General features: G+C 44.3%; 1 protein-coding gene across 5 annotated transcripts in view; it reads right to left on the reverse strand.

Annotated features, from left to right (window-relative positions):
• Window positions 1–17,484: 17,484 nt before the first annotated feature.
• LOC118393284 (desmocollin-2-like) overlaps window positions 17,485–22,484 on the reverse strand; it is a 36,389-nt gene continuing 31,389 nt past the window's right edge. For all 5 annotated transcript variants that reach the window (XM_052461249.1, XM_052461262.1, XM_035785833.2 and 2 more), the window contains 4 exons: window positions 19,378–19,599; window positions 19,018–19,127; window positions 18,550–18,888; window positions 17,485–18,327 (listed from right to left, as the gene is read on the reverse strand). In XM_052461249.1, the coding sequence (XP_052317209.1) occupies window positions 18,118–18,327; window positions 18,550–18,888; window positions 19,018–19,127; window positions 19,378–19,599 (881 nt within the window). In that variant the 3' untranslated portion in view covers window positions 17,485–18,117. The remainder of the gene's footprint in view (window positions 18,328–18,549; window positions 18,889–19,017; window positions 19,128–19,377; window positions 19,600–22,484) is intronic.

The following is a 22,484-nucleotide window of genomic DNA, read 5'->3' on the forward strand; positions in this document are numbered from 1 at the left end:
GTCAAACACGTGGGGGGTTATACACTAAGGAAGTTAGGAATTAAATGGTGGCACAATATGTCTCAAGAAGACGATAATCCTAATAAGGACCCTGATATGCCACATGCTGTATGGAACTACAGTACATATGTGTACTGATGCAGTGTATGCACTACGTACCTCATGTCAACCCACGCCCACATACACATCTATTCCCTCTGTCAGATCTTTCTAAAGCTGCGTCCTCTTGGACGAGTTCCATATAAGGAGGTATTTCATTCTGTCTGACCTGAAAGTGCTCAGAAGAGGACACAGTGTCATCTAGTGGTGATACTGGGTCCTACACTCACGAGAGGAAAAAAAAGAAAAAACATTTTATTTGTCACATGCTTAGTAAAAAAAAGGTGTAGGCTAACAGTGAAATGCTTACATTGGGCCCTTCCCAATAATGCAGAGAGAAGAAAAAAAAGAAATAGTATAAACTGTTGAAAGATAATAACACAAGGAATTAAAAGAAAAATAATAACACAATGAGTAATGATAACTTGACTATATACACTGTTTACCAGCACCAAGTCGATGTGCAAGTCGATGTGCAAGGGAATTGAGGTAGATACTGTCTGTACATATAAGTAGGGATAAAGTGACCTGGCAACGGGATAGATGGTAAACAGTAGCAGCAGCTTATGTGATGAGTCAAAAGAAATTAGTGCCCGTGGAGGAAAAAGAAGTACCCAATTGTCATACTTGAGTAAAAGTTAAGATAACATAATAGGAAATGTCTTAAGTAAAAGTGAAAGTCCCCCCCGCAGTAGGTATGACCAGGGATGTTCTCTTGAATGTAGTGAAGTAAAAGTATAAGTTGTCAAAGATATAAATAGAAAAGTAAAGTACAGACTCCCCCCAAAAAACGACTTAAGTAGTACTTTAAAGTATTTTTACTTATGTACTTTACACCACTGATTAGTGTGAAAAGGGTCAATGCAGACATTCTCTGTAGCTATTCGTTAACTATTTAACTAACTATTTAGCAGTCTTATAGCTTGGGGGTAGATGCTGAGCGGGGAAGATACCTGCATTTTCCACCAGTTGCAAACACGCAGTCACAACGAGATGTAACCCTTTCTTGTAGTCAAATGACATAGTGGCCTCATGGGTGGAATGCTATTAATATTTTTCATAATTTCATAATTAATCAACACAACAACTAAAATGTATGCAGAAAATCCACTTTAATTGTATTTCAGTCTTCTGTGATGTAGATAAAGTGTTACATTGGGATGCAAACTCTAAATGTAATACATTTCAACATGGTACAGATGTCTTCTTTTTTTAAGCCTATAACGTTGTGTGTGAGGTGCATACTTTTGTTTCAAAGTAGTTTAGTTGGGGGAATTGGAACAGATTTTTGCTCACACCACCTAAAAATCCCAATTGAATCCTGAGTACCTAATAAATGTGTCTGTGACCATCTCTAGTAATTCTGTTAGAAGTAATACTATCAGTGATCTTACATTTTGTACAAACACATGTTCAGTAGTGTTGATTCAACAAAGCGGCACACATTAGAACAGCCCACAGGCATATTTTCCACATGTACATGTGAAATGAATAAATAATGGAGGCCTATGGAGAAATAAGATGAGAAGTAGAGCCTAGTCCCCCAACAAGTCAGGCTCCACACGACAACGGAAAGCATCACAAGTTTTGATAACTTTATGATTAATGATTATTCCCCCCTCCTTCCCTTTCTAGGCATTTAAAGACACCTTTCTTTGATGAGCCCACACAACACAAACACACACGGTCTGCTTTGCTAGTGCACCGAGTCCCTTAATCCAACTCATTACCTAGATGCTCCATCGAGGGATAATGGTGATTGAATTAAGATTGTGCTGTATTGTATTAAGTGGAAAGCACAAAATACAATTCCAGCATTTCAGTCAATCTTATCTGCTATGCAGAACACAGACAGCTACATAGTTATCTCCTCCCTGTACACAGACAACACACACACACACACACGCACACACAGTCACACACACACACAGCCGCATGGCGTGATTATCTCCTCCCAGTACATAGTCAGGGGAGGCGCTGTGTTGTGGCGTCTGTGAGGCTCCTCTTCTCTTCGAGAGGGAGAGATGGGGAGAGGGAGTGAGAGAAAGAGAGGCAGCGACTGTAGAGAGAGCTCTGACTCACTCTGATAAGAACTGGAGCCATGGCGGAATATAGGGAGTTAAGGGGGAGGAGGGGGGACGAAAATTAAATTCATGATCACCATGGTTCACTTAGGGTTACGATAGCATCCTGCTGAGGATGGCAGTTAGCTAACTGCCTGCATACTGAACGAACCACCTCTCCACCCTCAGCAACACACACACACACACACACACACACACACACACACTGCATCTACAACAGCCTATTCATCTTGTCAATTTAAATCCTGTGTGTAACCGTTTAACAACATACAACTTGTGACAGGTGGACTATAACTCTACAGTGCCATCATGGATCTAATATACAGTATACAGGTGGACGATAACTCTACAGTAATATATGGCTCAAACATACAGTATACAGGTGGACTATAACTCTATAGTAATGTATGGCTCTAATATATAGTATACAGGTGGACGATAACTCTACAGTAATGTATGGCTCTAACATACAGTATACAGGTGGACGATAACTCTACAGTAATGTATGGCTCTAACATACAGTATACAGGTGGACTATAACTATATAGTGATGTATGGATATAATATACAGTATACAGGTGGATTAAAACTCTACAGTGATGGTATGGATCTAACATACAATATACAGGTGGACTGTAACTTGTGGCGTACAGCAGGTCAGCCACCAGGGGGAGACTCGTCGAGGCCTGGTTACAGACGGAGTATACATCATGAGGCAATGGCTCCATCTGCTGGACGTGCCAGGTCTCGACGGGCTCTCCGGCCAAGACTAATTGGGGCTGATTGGGAGTTGGTGAGTAATCAAGGGCTGATTGCTCAACAGCTGTACAAGTCCCATAAAGCTGCCAGAAGAACAGCACACAGGGGAGAGAGTGGGGGAAGAAGGACTCCCATATAGTTGGGGACAGTTGCAGAGGTAACAGGAGTGAGTTCAGCTTTTGATCCCCACAGGATACAGCAAGACCCGGAGACAAGAAGACGATATCGCAGAGAGGGTCTCATGGGGGAGACCTATTATTTTCTTTTGAACTATTATTTTAGTAAACACCTTTGAAACTGAGTTCATCCTACTCTGTCCGTGTCTGATCTGTGTAAATGTTTTGACCCAACCCCCTGGTATGCCACAAGTGGTGGAGAATGAGGGCATTCTGATAACGTGGTCAGATCAGGGTTGACGTTTACACAGCATCAGCATGGACGAGATGATCGCTCAGTTCGTCCGGGCCCAACAAGGACAACAGGCGGTTCAGGAATGAACGCTAGAGGAACAGCGACTACAAAACATCCGCCTCGTTGAGGACATCAGGAAGCTGCAAGGAGGAGCGTCTCCTGAATTACATCCCAATCAGTTTTTAATCAAGCTAACGGAAGACGATGACATCGAAACATACCTCTGTAAGTTTGAACGGACAGCGCTACGGGAAGGATGGCCAAGGCCGAAGTGGGCAAGTCTGCTGGCCCCGTTCCTCTCTGGGAATGCCCAAAAGGCATATTGAGACCTGAATGACGAACAGGCAGCTAACTACGACGGACTCAAACGGGTGATACTCAGCCGCTACGGGTACAGCCTGGCCCATCGGGCTCAACTGTTCAACAACTGGAGGTTCGTACCCGACACATCCCCCCCGAGCAACCTACTGCACGTCACCAGGGCATGGCTCTTAACCAACGTATCCACCCTCTCCATCCTCGATAAAGTGGTCCTGGATCGCTACCCCTGACATGAAGAGGGCAGTGAGTCTATGTGCGCCCCAGACCTTGGAGCGCCTCCTGGAAGCAGTGGAGATGCATCAGAACACTCAGGCCCTGCTGAGTGGGAGCCGGGCCGTGTCGGCGACCCGTTCGAGGAGACAGAAGGACAGCCCCACCGCTGTGTACCCCAAACAGACAGTGGGCAGGGTGAAGGCACCGCACCCATGGAGAGACGGCTGGGATAGGGCCGAACCGCCACCGACGACCTCAGTTAGATGGAGACCAAAGGAGGTGTTTTGAGTGTGGCGCCCGGGGGCACATTGCCTGGAATTGCCCGGCTCGAGAGGAGTCGATGCCATCAGCAAGCCCCGGAGGCGAGGTGGGTCACGCCGTGAACTATGTCACCTCTTGTTGGGCACACAGCGAATCAACTGCACCCATGGTCCTGCTGAAGGTTGACGGACACGACACGGAAGCTCTATTAGACTCCGGAAGTATGGTTACACTCGTAACCACGAGCCTGCTGAACCAGGAGACCGAACGGGGTAGGGAGATGTCCATTTCCTGTGTTCACGGTGACACAAAGCGGTATCCAACCGTACAGACCAACATCGTGACACCACAAGGGAGCTGCAGTACCTGGGTGCAGTACCAGAGTTGCCGGTACCTCTCCTAGTGGGACGGGATTGTCCACTGTTCAAGGCCCCATGGGGTCACGAGCTGAAGAAAAAGATACGAGCCGGCCGAAGAAGAGAGCGGGGACGAGCCATTGCCTGTGCAACCCTGAAACAACCGGTTGACCAACCTGTATCTACGGGTCCGGAGTCGGAGTCAGAGGGGGCGCCGGAACCTGTTGGGGGTGCACCTGGGAATGGAGAAGACTCGAGAACGGATCGCCGCCCGGTTCCACTGGCCCGGGATGAGGAGGGCCGTGGATGACTACTGTCGCAGCTGCCCGGAGTGTCAACTCCCTGCACCAAAAGCACACTGCCGAAACCCACAGGTCCCCCTACCGATTATAGGGGTGCCATTTGAACGCATCGCCATGGATATAGTTGGACTCCTGGTAAAAAACAGCACGAGGACACCAGTACATCCTTGCGATAGTAGATTATGCCACCCGGTATCCCGAGGACATTCCCCTATGGCCAGCGTTATCCAAGGGAATCCCGGGAGCTGTTCCACCTCTTTAGCCGGTTAGGCATCCCAAATGAGATCCTGACAGACCAAGGTACTGAGTTTATGTCCCGTGTCGTGGAAATTTCCTCTATTTACCAAATCATGGGAGCAAACCACACACACAAGTCAGAGTTAGTTATCAAAGTCCATCTTTAATTATATGAGCTCTATCACAATCCTGTGACTCTCAGGTAATTCAGTGTCTCTCAATGAATTCTCTGAGAGCCCCCCCTGCATTGCAACTGCGATCCTTTAATAGCAAAGAACACACATAGTCAGACAGCATAGACATAATAAATCATTCAGCTTTGTCTCCTTACTCAAACCCCAGAACCGTAAACCAATCCTCCATATCAACAGGCAAATCCATCCTATCTTGACAAGATCACAGAGACACACTGACTGGCACACAGACATTGTGGAGCCAAGAGATACACGCTTGATGATCCCTTGACCTCTCCCCTCTCTGCGGCCCATGCAACTTAGTCTTGACATAGAACAGATACTACAACCCTGCCACAGTATTATACAAAAATACCATTCTGATGAGAAGTAACTTACAAACACATCCCTCACGACGCCAGGACAGCGGAGTCAATCACCACCTTCCGGAGACACCTGAAACCCCACCTCTTTAAGGAATACCTAGGATAGGATAAGTAATCCTTCTCACCCCCCCTAAAAGATTTAGATGCACTATTGTAAAGTGGCTGTTCCACTGGATGTCATAAGGTGAATGCACCAATTTGTAAGTCGCTCTGGATAAGAGCGTCTGCTAAATGACTTAAATGTAAATGTAAATGTAAACATATGATGAATATAAAACATCTTACCTATGTTACCAACAAATTCAGATTATTTCCACAACACCCACCTAATGAAAGAGTTGTGTGCTCTTCTGCGGATCAAACGGATCCGGACCTCCGTATTTCACCCGCAGACGGATGGGCTCGTTGAGCGCTTCAATAAAATGCACAAACAAATGCTGCGGACGGTCATCAAGCAGCATGGGAAGAACTGGGATCAGCTACTACCCCACCTAATGTGGTAAGTTCCTGACAACATGGCACGGGCCTTACGAGGTGATCGAGAAGCTGGGACCTGTCAATTACTGCGTACGGGGACAGTTGCAGAGTTGGGGACGGTTGCAGAGGTAACAGGAGTGGGTTCAGTTTTTGATCCCCACAGGATACAGCAAGACCCGGAGCCAAGGAGAACTATAATTTCAATAAACACCTTTGAAACTGAGCTATTCTTACTCTGTCCCTGTCTGATCTGTGTAAACGTTTTGACCCAACCCCCTGGTCTGCCACAAGCTCTACAGTGATGTATGGATCTAACATACAGTTTACAGGTGGACTATAACTCTATTGTGATGTGGATCTAGTATACAGTATATAGGTTGATTATAACTCTACAGTAATGTTTGGATCGAATATTCAGTACGCAGGTGGACTATAACTCTACAGTTATGTATGTATCTAGTATACAGTTGGACTATAACTCTACAGTGATGGTATGGATCTAAAATACAGTATACAAGTGGACTATAACTCTACAGTTATGTATGTATCTAGTATACAGGTGGACTATAACTCTACAGTTATGTATGTATCTAGTATACAGGAGGACTATAACTCTACAGTTATGTATGTATCTAGTATACAGGTGGACTATAACTCTACAGTGATGGTATGGATCTAAAATACAGTATACAAGTGGACTATAACTCTACAGTGATGGTATGGATCTAATATACAGTATACAGGTGGACTATAACTCTACAGTAATGTATGGATCTAATATTCAGTGCGCAGGTGGAATATAACTCTACAGTGATGTTATGGATCCATCATACAGTATATAGGTGGACTATAACTCTACAGTGATGGTATGGATCTAATATACAGTATATAACTGGACTATAACTCTACAGTAATGTTTGGATCGAATATTCAGTACGCAGGTGGACTATAACTCTACAGTTATGTATGTATCTAATATACAGTATACAGGTGGACTATAACTCTACAGTGATTTATGGATCTAATATACAGTATACAGGTGGACTATAACTCTACAGTAATGTATGGATCTAGTATACAGGTGGACTATAACTCTACAGTTATGTATGTATCTAGTATACAGGTGGACTATAACTCTACAGTTATGTATGTATCTAGTATACAGGTGGACTATAACTCTACAGTGATGGTATGGATCTAATATACAGTATATAACTGGACTATAACTCTACAGTGATGGTATGGATCTAATATACAGTATACAGGTGGACTATAACTCTACAGTGATTTATGGATCTAATATACAGTATACAGGTGGACTATAACTCTACAGTAATGTATGGATCTAATATACAGTATACAGGTGGACTATAACTCTACAGTGATGTATGGATCTAATATACAGTATATAACTGGACTATAACTCTACAGTAATGTTTGGATCGAATATTCAGTACGCAGGTGGACTATAACTCTACAGTTATGTATGTATCTAGTATACAGTTGGACTATAACTCTACAGTGATGGTATGGATCTAATATACAGTATACAGGTGGACTATAACTCTACAGTGATTTATGGATCTAATATACAGTATACAGGTGGACTATAACTCTACAGTAATGTATGGATCTAGTATACAGGTGGACTATAACTCTACAGTTATGTATGTATCTAGTATACAGGAGGACTATAACTCTACAGTTATGTATGTATCTAGTATACAGGTGGACTATAACTCTACAGTGATGGTATGGATCTAATATACAGTATATAACTGGACTATAACTCTACAGTGATTTATGGATCTAATATACAGTATACAGGTGGACTATAACTCTACAGTGATGGTATGGATCTAATATACAGTATATAACTGGACTATAACTCTACAGTGATTTATGGATCTAATATACAGTATACAGGTGGACTATAACTCTACAGTGATGGTATGGATCTAATATACAGTATACAGGTGGACTATAACTCTACAGTAATGTATGGATCTAATATTCAGTGCGCAGGTGGAATATAACTCTACAGTGATGTTATGGATCCATCATACAGTATATAGGTGGACTTTAAATCTACAGTTATGTATGTATCTAATATACAGTATACAGGTGGACTATAACTCTACAATGATGGTATGGAGCTCAAATACAGTTTACAGGTGGACTATAACTCTACAGTAATGTATGGCTTTAACATACAGTATACAGGTGGACTATAACTCAACAGTGATGTATAGATCTGATATAAAGTATACAAGTGTGCTATAACTCTATAGTGATGGTATGGATCTAACATACAGTATACAGTTGGACTATAACTCTTCAGTGATGGTATGGATGTAATAATATACAAACCGTATCATGTCACTCTTTTATCCTGTCATACTGAGTCAGTCAACCCATTCCACAGACACACACACATGCACACGCAAACACAGCCGCATGCACGCACACACAAAATCACACACACAGCCCTGAACCCTCCCAACCCACCCCACCCTAACCCCCAACATAGCCCTCCTCTGACACCTCATCAGCATATGGAATAATTGCACATGGAAGCAGAATCTCCCTGCCCCCCAAGTCTTCAGCGGTGTCTCAAATGTCTGCCTATTCCATTTATAGTGCACTACTTTTGACCACAGGGCTCTGGTCAGAAGTAGTGTGCCATATATGGAATATAGTGCCATTTGGGACATACCCGTCTTCTCTAGTCCCTGAGATAATTCATACAGCCTGTGTGTGACATTCTACAACAGCAGGAGGGAGTAGCATGGAGGAGGCAGGTGATGCCTATTCTATGACTGGGTTATAAACGAGCCAACAATCAATAACAACCCCAGTAACACTGACAGTAAGGGGAGCAACACCAGGCCAAGTCACCCCTATATCAGATCCAATACCCTCAACTCAGCCCAACTGCCCTGTTCCGCTAGACCTGAATTCCACTAGATCTTTCCCACTAGACCTGAATTCCACCAGATCCTGTTGTTTGGCAGCCCAGCTCAGTCCAGCCTAACCCAGCCCAAACCAGTCCAGCCCAACCAAACTTAATCCAGCCCAGAAGGCTGACACTCCGAGGCTTTTTATAAATCAGTGGTGCCGGAAGAGATCTAATTAATGATGCAACAATAACCACTGGACAGAAGCCCCTGCCCAGCCCCTCTAAATACACCTCTGCTGTTTTCAACCAAGATCTCAGGGATCACTGCCTCATTGCCTGCATCTGTAATGGGTCAGCGGTCAAACGACATCCACTCATCACTGTCAAACGCTCCCTGAAACATTTCAGCGAGCAGGCCTTTCGAATCGACCTGGCCGGGGTATCCTGGAAGGATATTGATCTCATTCCGTCAGTTTAAAAAAAAAATGCCTTCCTCATCATCTTAAATAAGCATGCCCCATTCAAAAAATGTAGAACCAGGAACAGATATAGCCCTTTGTTCTCTCCAGACCTGACTGCCCTTAACCAACACAAAAACATCCTATGGCTTTCTGCATTAGCATCGAACAGCCCCCGTGATATGCAACTTTTCAGGGAAGCTAGAAACCAATATACACAGGCAGTTATTTTATATTTGCTTCCTGCAACACAAACTCAAAAAAGTTCTGGGACACTAAAGTCCATGGAGAATAAGAACACCCCCTCCTAGCTGCCCACTGCACGGAAGATAGGAAACACTGTCACCACCGATAAATCCACTATAATTGAGAATTTCAATAAGCATTTTTCTACGGCTGGCCATGCTTTGCACCTGACTCCCCCTACCCCAGTCAACAGCACTGCACCCCCCACAGCAACTCGCCCAAGCCTTCCCCATTTCTCCTTCTCCCAAATCTAGTCAGCTGATGTTCTGAAAGAGCTGCAAAATCTAGACCCCTACAAATCAGTCAGGCTAGACAATCTGGACCCTTTCTTTCTAAAATGATCTGCCGAAATTGTTGCCACCCCCTATTACTAGCCTGTTCAACCTCTCTTTCCTGTCGTCTGAGATTCCCAAAGATTGGAAAGCAGCTGCAGTCATCCCCCTTTTCAAAGGGGTGGACACTCTTGACCCAAACTGCTACAGACCTATATCTATCCTACCCTGCCTTTCTAAGGTCTTCGAAAGCCAAGTCAACAAACAGATTACAGACCATTTTGAATCCCACCATACCTTCTCCGCTATGCAATCTGGTTTCAGAGCTGGTCATGAGTGCACCTCAGCTATGCTCAACGTCCTAAACGATATCTTAACCGCGATCGATAAGGAACAATACTGTGCAGCCGTATTCATTGACCTGGCCAAGGCTTTCGACTCTGTCAATCACAACATCCTCATCGGCAAACTCGACAGCTTTGGTTTGTCAAATGATTGCCCCGCCTGATTCACCAACTACTTCTCTGAGTTCAGTATGTCAAATCGGAGGGTCTGTTGTCTGGGCCTCTGGCAGTCTGTATGGGGATGCCACAGGGTTCAATTCTTCGACCGACTCTCTTCTCTGTATACATCAATGATGTCGCTCTTGCTGCTGGTGAGTCTCTACGCAGACGACACCATTCTGTATACTTCTGGCCCTCTTTGGACACTGTGTTAACAACCCTCCAGGCGAGCTTCAATGCCATACAACTCTCCTTCCGTGGCCTCCAATTGCTCTTGAATACAAGTAAAACTAAATGCATGCTCTTCAACCGATCGCTACCTGCACCTGCCCGCCTGTCCAACATCACTACTCTGGACGGCTCTGACTTAGAATATGTGGACAACTACAAATACCTAGGTGTCTGGTAAGACTGTAAACTCTCCTTCCAGACTCACATCAAACATCTCCAATCCGAAGTTAAATCTAGAATTGGCTTTCTATTTCGCAACAAAGCATCCTTCACCCATGCTGCCAAACATACCCTTGTAAAACTGACCATCCTACCAATCCTAGACTTAGGTGATGTCATTTACAAAATAGCCTCCAATACCCTACTCAATAAATTGGATGCAGTCTATCACAGTGCCATCCGTTTTGTCACCAAAGCCCCATATACTACCCACCACTGCGACTTGTACGCTCTCGTTGGCTGGCCCTCGCTTCATACTCGTCACCAAACCCACTGGCTCCAGGTCATCTACAGGAACCTGCTAGGTAAAGTCCCCCCTTATCTCAGCTCGCTGGTCACCATAGCAGCACCCACCTGTAGCACGTGCTCCAGCAGGTATATATATCTCTCTGGTCAACCCCAAAACCAATTCTCCCTTTGGCTGCCTCTCCTTCTAGTTCTCTGCTGCCAATGACTGGAACGAACTACAAAAATCTCTGAAACTGGAAACATTTATCTCCCTCACTAGGTTTAAGCACCAGTTGTCAGAGCAGCTCACAGATTACTGCACCTGTACATAGCCCATCTATAATTTAGCCAAACAACTACCTCTTTACCTACTGTATTTATTTATTTATTTTGCTCCTTTGCACCCCATTATTTCTATCTCTACTTTGCACATTCTTCCACTGCAAATCAACCATTCCAGTGTTTTACTTGCTATATTGTATTTACTTCGCCACCATGGCCTTTTTTTGCCTTTACCCCCCTTATCTCACCTCATTTGCTCACATTGTATATAGACTTATTTTTCTACTGTATTATTTACTGTATGTGTGTTTTACTCCATGTGTAACTCTGTATTGTTGTATGTGTCGAACTGCTTTGCTTTATCTTGGCCAGCTCGCAATTGTAAATGACAACTTGTTCTCAACTTGCCTACCTGGTAAATAAAGGTGAAATAAAGATAAATAAATACCCTTGTCAACCATCCTTTCTCCTCTGTACCGATGTAGACCCAGCCCTGGCCTTGTCAACCATCCTTTCTCCTCTGTACTGATGTAGACCCAGCCCTGGCCTTGTCAACCATCCTTTCTCCTCTGTACTGATGTAGACCCAGCCCTGGCCTTGTCAACCATCCTTTCTCCTCTGTACTGATGTAGACCCAGCCCTGGCCTTGTCAACCATCCTTTCTCCTCTGTACTGATGTAGACCCAGCCCTGGCCATGTCAACCATCCTTTCTCCTCTGTACTGAAGTAGACCCAGCCCTGGCCTTGTCAACCATCCTTTCTCCTCTGTACTGATGTAGACCCAGCTCTGGCCTTGTCAACCATCCTTTCTCCTCTGTACTGATGTAGACCTAGCCCTGGCCTTGTCAACCATCCTTTCTCCTCTGTATTGATGTAGACCCAGCCCTGGCCTTGTCAACCATCCTTTCTCCTCTGTACTGAAGTAGACCCAGCCCTGGCCTTGTCAACCATCCTTTCTCCTCTGTACTGATGTAGACCCAGCCCTGGCCTTGTCAACCATCCTTTCTCCTCTGTACTGATGTAGACCCAGCCCTGGCCTTGTCAACCATCCTTTCTCCTCTGTACTGATGTAGACCCAGCCCTGGCCTTGTCAACCATCCTTTCTCCTCTGTACTGATGTAGACCCAGCCCTGGCCTTGTCAACCATCGTTTCTCCTCTGTACTGATGTAGACCCAGCCCTGGCCTTGTCAACCATCCTTTCTCCTCTGTACTGATGTAGACCCAGCCCTGGCCTTGCCAACCATCCTTTCTCCTCTGTACTGATGTAGACCCAGCCCTGGCCTTGTCAACCATTCTTTCTCCTCTGTACTGATGTAGACCCAGCCCTGGCCTTGTCAACCACACACACACACACACTGAAGAATATCCACAACGTGTTATATTTTACAGCAAGCTCCTTTTTCGCCGACTCATTTGCGTGTGTGTGATAGGGTTTGGAACGACGGCTGGCTGGAAGCTCCGTGAGGAAACTCGTTTAAACCTATCTGAATGCTCTCATACCTTCCACAAAAAGTTTTACTCAACAAAAATACATGAAACGCAAGCAAGCACGCACATACGCACACACAGACATTCCCCCTCTGCACTATAGTGGAGACTGCCTGTATCAGGGCCTGTATCTCGCCCCTGGCCACTGCCTACTTGAAACCCAAAATGAGTGCTCAGGGCCAGTGTTACAGTCTCAGGCAAGATGCTCCAGTGAATTTAGAGAGGCGTTTGAGCTCTTAAAAAAATGTCCTAATTGCACCCACTGGGAATGATCTGAAATAATCCTTGAAGGCTTTTTGGTTTCATGACTTTGCAGCGAGTGAAGAACAGTTTTGTGAGCAGTTTATGTTCATTTTCCTACATAATACATAATGGTGGTTATGTGGAAGTGTTTTTAAATGCATATTTTTAACATTAAAGAAACGCATTTCTGTATAGCTATACTATGTCTGTGTTCCTTATTGTGCCTTGTATACATATCACAAGTTTTGTAATAGCTTTCTTCCTCCACTCGGTTCCCCAGTGGCAGAGCAGCTGAATGAATAACAGGTGGCTATGAAGGAATGACTCCCTAATCCCTAATGCTGCTGACTCACATCAGCTGGTACCTGATGAACAACTCTCCCGCTGACTAACTGTTCAGCCTGCTATCTCCCTCTTGAGTCAACATCTTTTTGTTTCTATTTCTCTCTATCTCTGCATCTCTCTCACTCACACACACACATTCCCCCCTCTACACTATAGAGGAGATGTCTACTGCCTGTATCCCGCCCCTGACCACTGCCTAATCGGACCCAAAATGAGTGCTCAGGGCCAGTGTTAGCCAAGAAGCTCTGGTGAGTTTAGAGAGGTGTTTGAGCTCTTAAAAACGTCTTAATTGCACCCACTGGGAATGACCTGAAATAATCCTTGAAGGCTTTCTTCTTTCATGATTTTGCAGCGTGCTATCTCTCTCTCTCTCTCTCACACACACAAGTTCAAAATGAGAGACAGCATGAGCAGAATAACATCAACATGCCTGAGAGCTATCATGCTTTTGGGTGGTTTATTAAGCATAACGACAGAGTATATTTTAAGTGTGCATTTGGTTTGTTTGCGGTAAGAAATATCTACCCCCTCTACTGTCATTAACATATTTTCAAAGGCAGCATTTGCATAACGGTAGTGATCTGTCCCACTGGGCACAGACGTCTATTCCAAGTTGGTTCAACATAATTTCATTGAAATGACATAGACAACAACATTGATTCAACCAGTGTGTACCCAGTGGGTTAGGTCATTAACATTTAAGCATGTCTTACTGTGACAGTCGAACATGACAGTACTGAGTTTCAGCCTGATAGGAACAGTCACATTTGCTCTGAGATTTGCTCGTTGCCGGTCTGCCTCCATCTACTCAGCTATCGAATAGTAATTAATGTTTATCTGGTAAGTGAAACACTTAGACCACAAATTAACATTTCAACAACTCATGACACCATTACCACGTTGTTTACTGCAAAACTAAATAATCACCCACAAAAAGCACAACTTAGGAGTATATATAAAAAACGTATATATATAAAAATATTTATTTTAAACAAGATACTTTATATGTTGTCAAAATTGGCTTGCTTCCAATTACTGGTAGCTGAATTAATCAACACAATATTTTTTATGGAAAAATCTAATCTTAAAATGTTCAACATTATCCATGAATGTCAGATAGCACCTACTGTATTAACAGGTTATCACTCCCATTTCCACAATATCCTAAATTCTCCATCCCAGAGGAACTAAGACACAGACACACACACCAGTGTTCCGCTTCTATTCATTTGTTTCCGCCACTCCCAAAAATATGATTGCATGATTTTAACAACAAAAAAACCCAGTTGGTAAAATATTTTCAGTGCAAACTTAACTGACTAAAACTAGATATGAAGTATGTAGAAAAGATAATGGAGCTATAAACAGTACCAGTCAAAGGTTTGGACACACCTACTCATTAAAGGGTTTTTCTTTATTTTTTTACTATGTTCTACATTGTAGAATAATAGTGAAGACATCAAAACTATGAAATAACACATGGAATCCTGTAGTAACCTATAACGTATATTTAAAATGTTTGATTCTTCAAGGTAGCCACCCTTTGCCTTGATGACAGCTTTGCACACTATTGGCATTCTCTCAACCAGCTTCATGAGGATTGCTTTAACAACAGTCTTAAAAGAGTTCCCACATATGTTGAGCACTTGTTGGCTGCTTTTCCTTCACTCAGCGGTCCAACTCATGCCAAACAATCTCAATTGGGTTGAGGTCGGGTGATTGTGGAGGCCAGGTCATCTAATGCAGCATTCCATTACTCTCCTTGGTCAAATAGCCCTTACACAGCTTGGAGGTGTGTTTGGGGTCATTGTCCTGTTGAAAAACAAATGATAGTCCCACTATGCGCAAACCAAATGGGATAGCGTATTGCTGCAGAATGCTGTGGTAGCCATGCTGGTTAAGTGTGCCTTGAATTCTAAATAACTCACTGACATGTGACCAGCGGGCCTCCCAGGTGGCACAGTGGTCTAGGGCACTGCATCGCAGAGACTCTGGGTTCGCCCCGAGGCGACTCATAAATGGCCTAGCGTCGTCTGGGTTAGGGAGGGTTTGGCCGGTAGGGATATCCTTGTCTCATCACGCGCCAGCGACTCCTGTGGCAGGCCGGGCGCAGTGCGCGCTAACCAAGGTCGCCAGGTGCACAGTGTTTCCTCCGAAACATTGGTGCGGCTGGCTTCCGGGTTGGATGTGTTAAGAAGTAGTGCGGCTTGGTTGGGTTTCGGAGGACGCAGGACTTTCGACCTTTGTCTCTCCTGAGCCCGTACGGGGGTTGTAGCGATGAGACAAGATAGTAACTAATAATTGGATACTATGAAATTGGGGAGAAAAAGGGGGTAAAATAAAAAGAGACAGTGTCTCCAGCCAAGCACCCCCACACCATCCCACCTCCCTCTCCATGCTTCACGGTGGGAACCACACATGCGGATATCTCACAAAGACACGGCGGTTGGAACCAATAATCTCAAATTTGGACTCATCAGACCAAAGGACAGATTTCCACCGGTATAATGTCCATTGCTCATGTTTCTTGGCCAAAGCAAGTCACTTCTTATTGGTGTCCTTTAGTTGTGGTTTCTTTGCAGCAATTCGACCATGAAGGCCTAATTCACGCTGTTTCCTCTGAACAGTCTGTTACTTGAACTCTGTTAAACATTTATTTGGGCTGCAATTTCTGAGGCTGGTAACTCTGATGCACTTATCCTCTGCAGCAAAGGTAAATCTGGGTCTTCCTTCCCTGTGGCGGTCCTCATGAGAGCGAGTTTCATCATAGCGCTTCATGGTTTTTGCGACTGAACTTGAAGAAACTTTCAAAGTTCTTGAAATGTTCAGCATTGACTGACCTTCATGTCTTAAAGTAAAGACTGACTGTCATTTCTTTTTGATTATTTGAACTGTTCTTGACATTGCCCTATTTGGTAAAATACCAAGTCCATACCATCTTCTGTATACCACCCCTACATTGTCACAACACAACTGATTGGCTCAAACGGATTAAAAAAGGAAAGAAATTCCACAAATTAACTTTTAACAAGGCACATCTGTTAATTGAGATGCATTCCAGGTGACTAACTCATGAAGCTGGTTGAGAGAATGCCAAGAGTGTGCAAAGCTGTCATCAAGGCAAAGGCTACATGTGTTATTTCATAGTAATGTCTTCACTATTATTCAACAATATAAAACAGTCAAAATAAAGAAAAACCCTTGAATGAATAGGTGTGTCCAAACGTTTGACTGGTACTTTACTTTTAAATAAGATCTTTGAGAACTAAAAATCACCAAAATAAAAACTAGACATTCAGGAAACATCTCAAATTCCAAAGATGTCATGGCCCCCCCATTATTTTAAAAATGTTTGTATTACACAGATAGCAGAAAAGGACGGCATAAACCATGGCAAAATGTGTAGAATTGCAAGAATTTAGCTTTAAAACAGCTAAATGTTTTCTCTGCACCCAACAGGAGGGCCTTTAAAAATATTGGTTGGAGACCGCGCCATTTTACACGCCCACAACCCCACCTGTTGGTTCCAGTCTATGTCTTGAGTCTTTTACCATTTTTAGGGCCGTCCTCCGACACCTGGATGGCAGGGAACTCGGCCCGTGATGTACCGGACCATACGCACTACCCTCTGTAGCGTCTTGCGGTCAGATGCCAAGCAGAAGCCATACTAAGCGGTGATGCAGACAGTCGAGATGCTCTCAATCGTACAGCGGTAAACATTTTCAGGATCTCAGTCCATACCGAATCTTTTCAGCCTCCTAAGGAGGAAGAGGTGTCTTCACAACTGTGTTGGTGTGTGTGGGCCATGATCATTTCTTAATGATGTGGACACGGAGGAACTTGAAACTCTCAACCCGCTGTGTTAGAAAGAGTAATCACCGTTCTTTACCGTTTTATTTTCTCTATTTCTTCAGCTGGCAGGACACACTTCTCCCCCTCTATTAACTCTTTCAAAATACCTTTGGGTTTAATTTAAGAGAAACAAACATATAAGAAGCAGACCGTTTTAATGTATACAGTACAATAGAAAAATACTCTGCATTAACATCTTCAAGCACAAATGTACAAAACAAAGCTCTTCTCTTTCTGCTTAAATTTGCTATTTATTTTCTCATTAGAAAAAGACAAGATAGTGTGAGCCCTTGACAAACGGCAGCAATTATGAAGCATTATCTCGTCTCCTACAGAAACCAATTGACTCAGAGATTATGTTACACATTCAGCAATGACAACTCCAGAAATATGATCTCTATCACACACAAACACACTGATCCTGGCCAGTGTTGTATTACAGTAAAAACAGGGACATACGCCCCCTGGTGTCAAAGCAGAGCATAACAGAAACCAGATCAGAGCACTAACAGTCAGTAGCATGTGTACCTCAGAGTGAGAATAGTCTGGGTGATGTCTCGCTTCTTCAATCTTCTACCTGCCATATCTTTGTCTCCCATCCAAAACAACAGATCTATCATCAGTCTCACTCACTGACAGTCTCACATACTGACGACACGCTCTTGGCATTCACCTTCCATTGACTTTAGTGATTGTCTTTCTCTCAAAGGTTATGATCTTATTAGTTGCTTTGTGTTCCCGTTACTTGTGTTCTTTAATAATGTTCTCATCTCAGATCTCCTCCTCCTTGTCCATGCAGATGTTGGCCAGTGTTTTGAACTTTGACCCCAGTGAGTCCAGGAAGTCCAGGTTATCCTGGTCACCAAAGTCACTGCAGCAACCCACCGACCCGGCCGGTGACCCTTCACCCTCGTACCCGTACGCTCGGGCCACGTCGTCCGCATAACGCTCCTCTGACTCATCTGCAAAATAGACCAGCTTCTGCAGAATAGAGAAAAGAGGTGTCCAGGTCCCGACTGTTGTCATACCAACCCAGATATTTATTGCAAAAACACTTGACAGGAATGACAAATTGAGTGCTGAAATTGCATTCTTTTGAAACAGCCCTAAACAGACTAAATCTACGAATAATGTATTGCAATCTGAATACCATCACAAAAACCACAATAACAAAAAACACATGTTGCTTTGGCTATGGCTTACCTTGCCCAGGTAGAGTCCGTTGGTCTTCCAGGTGTGCAAGGCGGAGAGAGTGGAGGAAGCCTGGGACTGTTTGAGGAAGGTAGTGTCTGTGTAGAAGTTACCGCCCCCGTACTGTCCAGTGGAGTAAAAGCTACTCTGTCCCTGAGCTGTCAGGAAGTCCCGCCTACTGCTCTCCCGATTCGGATTGATCGTCTTCTGACCAATCAGAGGAGGACCTGGAGCCGGACACCCCGCCCCATTCTGATCCAGAAGCCCCACCAGCCCTGCCCCCTTCACTGAGCCATCCACTGTGTCCACGGCAACACCGGTGGAAGGTACAATCAGCAGGGCCGCAGATTTCTGACCAGAGATAAGAGACAATGAAAGTCCCATTCACACACACGCATACACACACAAAACACACAGGCAAACAGTACACACACACTCATCAATGATAGAGGAGCTAGTCCAGAGGAAAGCTGATCTCACCACTTCATCTCCAGGAGCCTCTGTGTTAGACTTCAGCAGCATGCCACCACTACAGTCTTCCATGTAGATCTTCTCTCCCTTAGTGGTGCAGTAAAACACAAATAATAGACCTGCATATGAGAGAACAAATATGTTAGTTACATAAATCCATATAAATGGAGAATTGACTAAATGATAGATGTGAAGTATAATGTAGAATATGTCATATTCGTGCCTGAGAACATGGTATGAGTACTCATTTTATTTAATACAGGAATAAACTGACAAAGTATTCGATGTGACTAAGTGATGCAGGATAAGATATTTGATGAATGTACAAGTGTGGGCATGTGCTAGTGTGTATCCATCATTCCTACTCACAGAGCAGTAGGAGCAGCAGGAATGCCAGCAGCATGGCTAGGACGCCCCAGATCCCCACAGAGACAGAACTCCTCTTGGCCACACACTCTCCCCCCAGGCACTGACACACCCTTAAAGACAACACCTGGACCCCGCCCTTATTCTGGAGGTCAGTCACATGCACAGGGACCGTATACACACCCCGGGCCATCTCCACCACCTGCTCCAGCACAGCTGACCCATCTACAGAGGGGGTGGGGTGTAAGAAGGACGGGAGTTAGAAGGTGATTGACAATATGAGGGATAGAAGAATAGAGGAAGGGGATTTAGAGAGTTAGGTAGAGAGAGAGGAAAAGAGAACGGGAGGAGAAAACAAAATTAGACAGAGCAAGCTAGAGATAGATTACTTTGGTAACCAGGGTATAAATGCCTCGTGAGGAGATAACCTTTGGAATGTTCAGTGTACAGAGAGTTTCCCTCCATATTTGGTAGTCTCCTGTGGTGGCTGTGTGCCCCTCACAGTGTGTGTGTGTGTGTGTGTGTTTGTGCATTCGGAAAGTATTCAGAGCGCTTGACTTTTTCCACATTTTGTTACAGCCTTATTCTAAAATTGATTTAATAGTTTTTTACCCTCAATCTACACACAATACCCCATTACGAAAAAGAAAATTAAAATTACATTTACATAAGTATTCAGACCCTTTACTCTGTACTTTGTTGAAGCACCATTGGCAGGGATTAAAGCCTCAAGACTTCTTGGGTATGATGCTACAAGCTTGGCACACCTGTATTTGGAGAGTTTCTCCCATTTTTCTCTGCAGATCCTCTCAAGCTCTTTCAGGTTGGATCAAGAGTATAAATGCGCAGCTATTTTCAGGACTCTCCAGAGATGTTAGATTGGGATCAAGTCCGGAATCAAGTCCGGAATCTGTCTGGGCCGCTCAAGAACATTCAGAGACTTATCCCTAAGCCACTCCTGTGTTGTCTTGGCTGTGTGCTTAGGGTCGTTGTCTTGTTGGAAGGTGAACCTTCATCCCAGTCTGAGGTGCTGAGTGCTCTGGAGCAGGTTTTCATCAAGGATCTCTCTGTACTTTGCTCTGTTAATCTTTCCCCTCGATCCTGACTAGTCTGAAAAACATCCCCACAGCATGATGCTGCTGCCACCACCATGCTTCACCGTAGGGATGGCGCCAGGTTTCCTCCAGACGTGACGCTTGACATTCAGGCCAAAGAGTTCAATCTTGGTCTCATCAGACCAGAGAATCTTGTTTCTCCTGTTCTGAGTCCTTTAGGTGCATTTTGGCAAACTCCAAGCGGGCTGTCATGTGCCTTTTACTGCGAGGTGGCTTCCGTCTGGCCACTCTACCGTAAAGGCCTTATTTGTGGAGTGCTGCAGAGATAGTTGTCCTTCTGGAAGGTTCTCCCATCTCCACAGAGGAACCCTGGAGCTCTGTCAGGGTGACCATCGGTTTCTTGGTCATCTCCCTGACTAAGGCCCTTCTCTCCTGATTGCTCAGTTTGGCCGGGCAGCCAACTCTATGAAAAGTCATAGGGGTTCCGAACTTCTTCCATTTAAGAATGATGGAGGAAACTTTGTTCTTGGGGACCTTCAATGATGCAGAAAGGTTTTGGTACCCTTCCCCAGATCTGTGCCTCAACACAATCCTGTCTCAGAGCTCTACGGACAATTCCTTCGACCTCATGGCTTGGTTTTTGCTGATATGCACGGTTAACTGTGGGACCTTATATAGACAGGTGTGTGCCTTTCCAAATAATATCCAATCAACTGATTTTTCCACAGGTGGATTCCAATCAAGTTTTAGAAACATCAAGGATGATCAATGGAAACAGGATGCACCTAAGCTCAATTTCAAGTCTCATAGCAAAGGGTCTGAATAGGTATTTCCTTTTTTAATTTGTAATAATTCTTATTCCGTTTTTGTTTTGTCATTATGGGGTATTGTGCGTAGATTGATTAAGACTTTTATTTATTTAATACATTTTGGAATAAGGCTGTAACAAAATGTGGAAAAAATTCAAGAGGTCTGAATACTTCCGAATGCACTGTATGTGCTTTGCAGCGTGTGGCTGTGCACCCTGGGGTCATGCGAGTGTCCTGTAGCGCGACGGTCCCCTAGAGTGTGACGTGTGTATATCTCAATCCCTATCCCCTCCTATCCCGCATCTCACTCTATGTCACTGTGCGTGCGTTTGTGTGTGGTGTGTGCGTGCCTCCATGCACGTGTGTCTATGTGCCCACTGGGTGCTGGCTCTGTCTAATATACACAAAGGTTGCATCTCAAATTGTACCCCATTTCCTATATAGCGAACTACTTTTGACCAGGTCACACACGGTAGTGCCCTATAAAAGGGAATAGGGTGGCATTTAGGACGCAGAACACACAGGCCTCTGAACAATCACTGCCTTCTGTTTGTTCCACTGGACTTAATGTGGCAATCTGGGATCTAGTAATCTGTTTTAAGGTCATTTAAAATTGTAGATATAGTCTTCAAATCAAATGTTACTTGTCACACGCGCTGTGACCTTAATGAAATACTTACTTACAAACCCATAACCAACAATGCAGTTAAGAAAAATAAGAGTTGGCAGCATAAAAAAGGGTCAATGCAAATAGTCCAGATAGCCATTTGATTAGCTGCTCTGCATTTTTATAGATTGGGGTAGAAGCTGTTAAGAAGCCTTTTGGATCTAGACACGGCACTCCGGTATGGTTTCCATGGGGTAGCAGAGAGAACAGTCTATGACTAGGGTGGCTGGAGTCTTTGACAATTGTTTGGGTCTTCCTCTGACACTGCCTGGTATAGAGGTCCTGGATGGCAGGAAGCTTGGCCCCAGTGATGTACATACTGGGCTGTACGCATTACCCTCTGTAGCGCCTTGCGGTCAGAGGACGAACAGTTGCCGTACCAGACGGTGATGCAACCAGTCAGGATGCTCCTGATGGTGCAGCTGTAGAACTTCTTGAGGATCTAAAGACCCATTCCAAATCTTTTCAGCCACCTGAGGTAGAACAGGCGTTGTCGTGCCCTCTTCACAACTTTCTTGATGTGTTTGGACTATGATAGTTTGTTGGCGATGTGGACACCAAAGAACTTGAAGCTCTCAA

This window comes from Oncorhynchus keta, chromosome 1 (assembly GCF_023373465.1).
Source record: "Oncorhynchus keta strain PuntledgeMale-10-30-2019 chromosome 1, Oket_V2, whole genome shotgun sequence".
Taxonomy (NCBI): domain Eukaryota; kingdom Metazoa; phylum Chordata; class Actinopteri; order Salmoniformes; family Salmonidae; genus Oncorhynchus; species Oncorhynchus keta.